Source organism: Condylura cristata, unplaced genomic scaffold (assembly GCF_000260355.1).
Source record: "Condylura cristata isolate star-nosed mole 26May11 unplaced genomic scaffold, ConCri1.0 scaffold00006, whole genome shotgun sequence".
Classification (NCBI taxonomy): Eukaryota; Metazoa; Chordata; class Mammalia; order Eulipotyphla; family Talpidae; genus Condylura; species Condylura cristata.
The window spans coordinates 25,072,068-25,074,378 of record NW_004567107.1 but is presented as its reverse complement, the minus strand read 5'-3'; the positions used below and the strand labels follow the sequence as shown (position 1 = coordinate 25,074,378).

At 42.4% G+C, this 2,311-nt stretch overlaps 1 protein-coding gene across 2 annotated transcripts in view; it reads right to left on the bottom strand.

Annotated features, from left to right (window-relative positions):
* Positions 1-1,065: 1,065 nt before the first annotated feature.
* LOC101629058 (chromosome unknown open reading frame, human C9orf156) overlaps positions 1,066-2,311 on the bottom strand; it is a 12,507-nt gene continuing 11,261 nt past the window's right edge. Inside the window, exon 5 of one of the 2 annotated variants that reach the window (XM_004677491.2) lies at positions 1,066-1,499. In XM_004677491.2, coding sequence (XP_004677548.1) covers positions 1,240-1,499 — 260 coding nt within the window. In that variant the 3' untranslated portion in view covers positions 1,066-1,239. The remainder of the gene's footprint in view (positions 1,500-2,311) is intronic. The other variant, XM_012721663.1, reaches the window with a different exon arrangement.

Below are 2,311 nucleotides of genomic sequence, written 5' to 3'. Positions count from 1 at the left end.
TACCAGGGAAAGCAGCTAGGTGAAGGATAGACGGTAACGGCACTATTTTTGTAACTTCCTGTGCATCTGTGATGATCTCAAAATAAAAAGCTTTTACAAGTCAAATAAAAGCCATTTCCCCAGGGTCTAAGTAACCTCAAGGACAGCCCTGTTTGTTTCAAGAGTGCAGTGCCATCAGCCACAGACGGCTGTGTGCAAGTCTCTACAGGCAGCAGTGCTCATTTCAAAGCCATGATCAATCAGCTATTAAGATTTACACTTCCAATTAGGAAAGTCTGTGTCATGTTGACAGGTGTCTAATTTGGTTACAGTGATCAAAAATCTTAGGTTATCTGGGATCTCGTATTAAGATTACCTATAGGCAATACATTCTTACAACTGCTTCCTACGCGGTACTTCACGGGAGCCACGCGGACTTAATTACCCCATTTAATCTCACTGTTAGACAACAATTTGCTCGTCTTACTTCCCTCACTATGACGTGCAACAAAAACTGCATCTTGTTCATCTCATTTTATCACCAAACCCTAACCCATAGTAGGTGCTTAGCAAATAGTCATAGAGTAAATAAGATATAAACCAGTGATTAAATTGTTTTCTTGGGAAATTATTTTCTTGGGCTGAAGGGGAGTGATTTTCTATTCTGATACAAAGAAATCTAAATTCTATTTTGGAATCAGGAGCAAACATATAGTATATACACACACACATATACATATATGTACACATATACATATATATACACACACGTATACATATATGTGTGTGTGGCAAAGTCTCTGTCAGAGGTTTAATCTCTAAAAATCCTTACAACCAATTATTTTCCATTGGTTAATTTTCTAAAAGTTAGTAACTCATTTTGATTTAGGCTTTCCAGGCAGGAAAACCAATGTGAATTGCTAAGCAGATCCTTTATCTTGAATACCTCTGCTAAAACAATTTTATCAAGTGCCAAGCACAAACTGCTTCTTCCAAAAATCAGTGACACAGGATCACCTTTGGATTCCTCAATAAAAACAGGTGAAAAGGTAAACAGCAACTTCTCTAAATTTTATATCGCTCAGTTAAGTTTATTAAAATACGTTTTTCAAATAAATATGTTTAACAATTTAAATTCACCCAGCAGTGAGATCAAAATGTTGCTTCTTTCTGCAAAGAAAGCACACCATAAACTCGGGCAGAAAATCCAACAGTCACGCCAATGTCATCCAGACGGTCATGAAGATGAGATGGAGGCGCTTACGATCCCAGAGACACCAAGGACTCCACAGGGTCAGTCACTGGAACAGGCTCTGAAGCTGGCTTGATCCTTAGAACCTCTGCAAAGCCATCACCAAACCAACAAGTGACATGTGCAGTATCTACAGTGAAATAGAAAAGGCGGTCCTGGCAAAGCTTCCGGCGATACACAGACCGAGGGTCGGCTGACAGCACAGCCTCAATGGCACGCCTGGCTTCCTCTGCTGACTGAAAATACTTAAATGAAGCCTGACCCACACCTGCAATGAGAAGAACATAACTTAACGCTCAAAATCATGTAGGTCTAACTGCTAGCGTGAAGTTAGGTATGGATGTGGTTAGCTGCCTTACATGAATAGCATTTGGAAAGCTATGCAGTCATCACAGAGAATGTCATCTTCCAGTGGCCAGGAGCTACTGTCACTACAGTAAATGTATGCACACACACACACACACCCTCCCAAAGCTTTATTTGCTGAGCAAAGTGATCATGGCGATGTTTTTTCTTAGTCTCCTAAATAAGTGAGCTGACGGGTGATTCTGGCAAATCTAAGTGTCATTTTTCTATGCTCAATGTAGACTTTAATTCAATTTCATTTCATTTTCTTCTCAGGCCCAGTCAGGGAAATACATGACATTCCAGCATTCTCAGGAGCCACCGAATGTGCAAACCCACAAAAGCCCACAGCACCAGCTATGCAAGCAGAAGTGCCTCAGAGGGTCAGGGTCAGTGAGAAATGAAGCCACCTCCCTCAGTAACAGTCCCACACAACTGTGAAATAGACATGCTGAGGAAGTTCTATACCTTCACTGGGTAAAAAGACTGCAGGTAAAAAGACATTTTGCTGGGCTCTCCCTGGTGGTATAATGGGTTAAAGCACTGCACTGTGAAGCCCTCCAAAGCCACTGTGGCACAAGTTTGATCTCCGGTCAGGGAGCTGACCCACATGGCGTGGCAGACCTCTCCTGACCCACCGGCTGCTCCCCTCAGCAGAGTATTTCAGTAGACCTACCTGCTCTGCTCCCCACTCCCCACTCCTCAGAGTTCTGCTTACAGAACTCTGGCCTAGAC